The sequence below is a fragment of the Nothoprocta perdicaria genome, unplaced genomic scaffold (genome assembly GCF_003342845.1).
Source record: "Nothoprocta perdicaria isolate Ctin4 unplaced genomic scaffold, notPer1 scaffold_513, whole genome shotgun sequence".
Taxonomy (NCBI): domain Eukaryota; kingdom Metazoa; phylum Chordata; class Aves; order Tinamiformes; family Tinamidae; genus Nothoprocta; species Nothoprocta perdicaria.
Window position 1 is genome coordinate 137690 of NW_020455770.1, and position 1176 is coordinate 138865.

General features: G+C 62.3%; 1 protein-coding gene across 1 annotated transcript in view; it reads left to right on the top strand.

Moving 5' to 3' along the window:
- Positions 1 to 219, top strand: part of COLGALT1 (collagen beta(1-O)galactosyltransferase 1) — an 11857-nt gene extending 11638 nt beyond the window's left edge. The window contains exon 9 of the mRNA XM_026048149.1: positions 9 to 219. Coding sequence (XP_025903934.1) covers positions 9 to 219 — 211 coding nt within the window. The remainder of the gene's footprint in view (positions 1 to 8) is intronic.
- Positions 220 to 1176: the final 957 nt, after the last annotated feature.

Sequence of the window (1176 nt, forward strand, 5' to 3'; positions counted from 1 at the left end):
CGCCGCAGCTACGTGGGCAGGAAGCGGATGCAAGTGGAGCAGCCGGAGAAGCCGGTGCCGCGCGTGCGGAACCTCGTGGTGGCCGATTACTCCTACTGGACCCTGGCCTACGTCATCTCGCTGCAGGGCGCGCGCAAGCTGCTGGCGGCCGAGCCGCTCGCCAAGATGCTGCCCGTGGACGAGTTCCTGCCCGTCATGTTCGACAAGCACCCCGTGTGAGTCGGGGGGCTGCCCCTTTTTCCTGGGATCCGCCCGGGAATTCGCCCGGTTTGGGTGCGGTCGGCTGTAGTTGGTCACGGTGACGGCGAGCGGCGGTTGGGGCGGGAGCCGCGCGTGGCACCGGCCGGGGGCTCCCGTGGGGATGGAGCGGGCTGGGAAGCCGGCGCTGGTCCCCAGTATCCCGGTGCTGGGAATTCCGGTGGCTCCCGCGTGTCCTGCGGGTGTTCTTGGGGGGGAAAGGAGGAGTTTGCCCCTTGGGAGGAGGGATTTGGATGCTTGGGTGGGCGCTGGAGGGAGATCCTGCTCCCTTGGGATGCTCAGAGGGGCTACGGATCGGGATGTAGATCTGGCTGTGGACCAGCCATGGATAGGGCTACGGATTGGGATGTAGATCAGGCCATGGATGGGGCCGTGGATGGGGCTGTGTATTGGGCTATGAATCGGGCTGTGGATTGGGTTACGGATGGGGCTGCGGATCGGGATGTAGATCAAGCTGTGGATGGGGCTACGGATCGGGCTGTGGATGGGGCTATGGATTGGGATGTAGATCGGGCTGTGGATGGGGCTATGGATTGGGATGTAGATCGGGCTGTGGATGGGGCTATGGATTGGGATGTAGATCGGGCCATGGATCGGGATGTGGATCAAGCCATGGATGGGGCCATGGATGGGGCTATGGATTGGGCTGTGGATTGGGATATAGATCAGGCTGTGGATGGGGCTATGGATCGGGATGTGGATCAAGCCATGGATGGGGCTGTGGATTGGGATATAGATCAGGCTGTGGATGGGGCTATGGACTGGGCTACGGATCGGGATGTAGATCAGGCTGTGGATGGGGCTATGGATTGGGCTGTGGATTGGGTCGTGGATGGGGCCATGGATCAGGCCATGGATGGGGCTGCGGATGGGGCTGTGGATGGAGCTATGGATCAGGATGTAGATCAAGCCATGGAT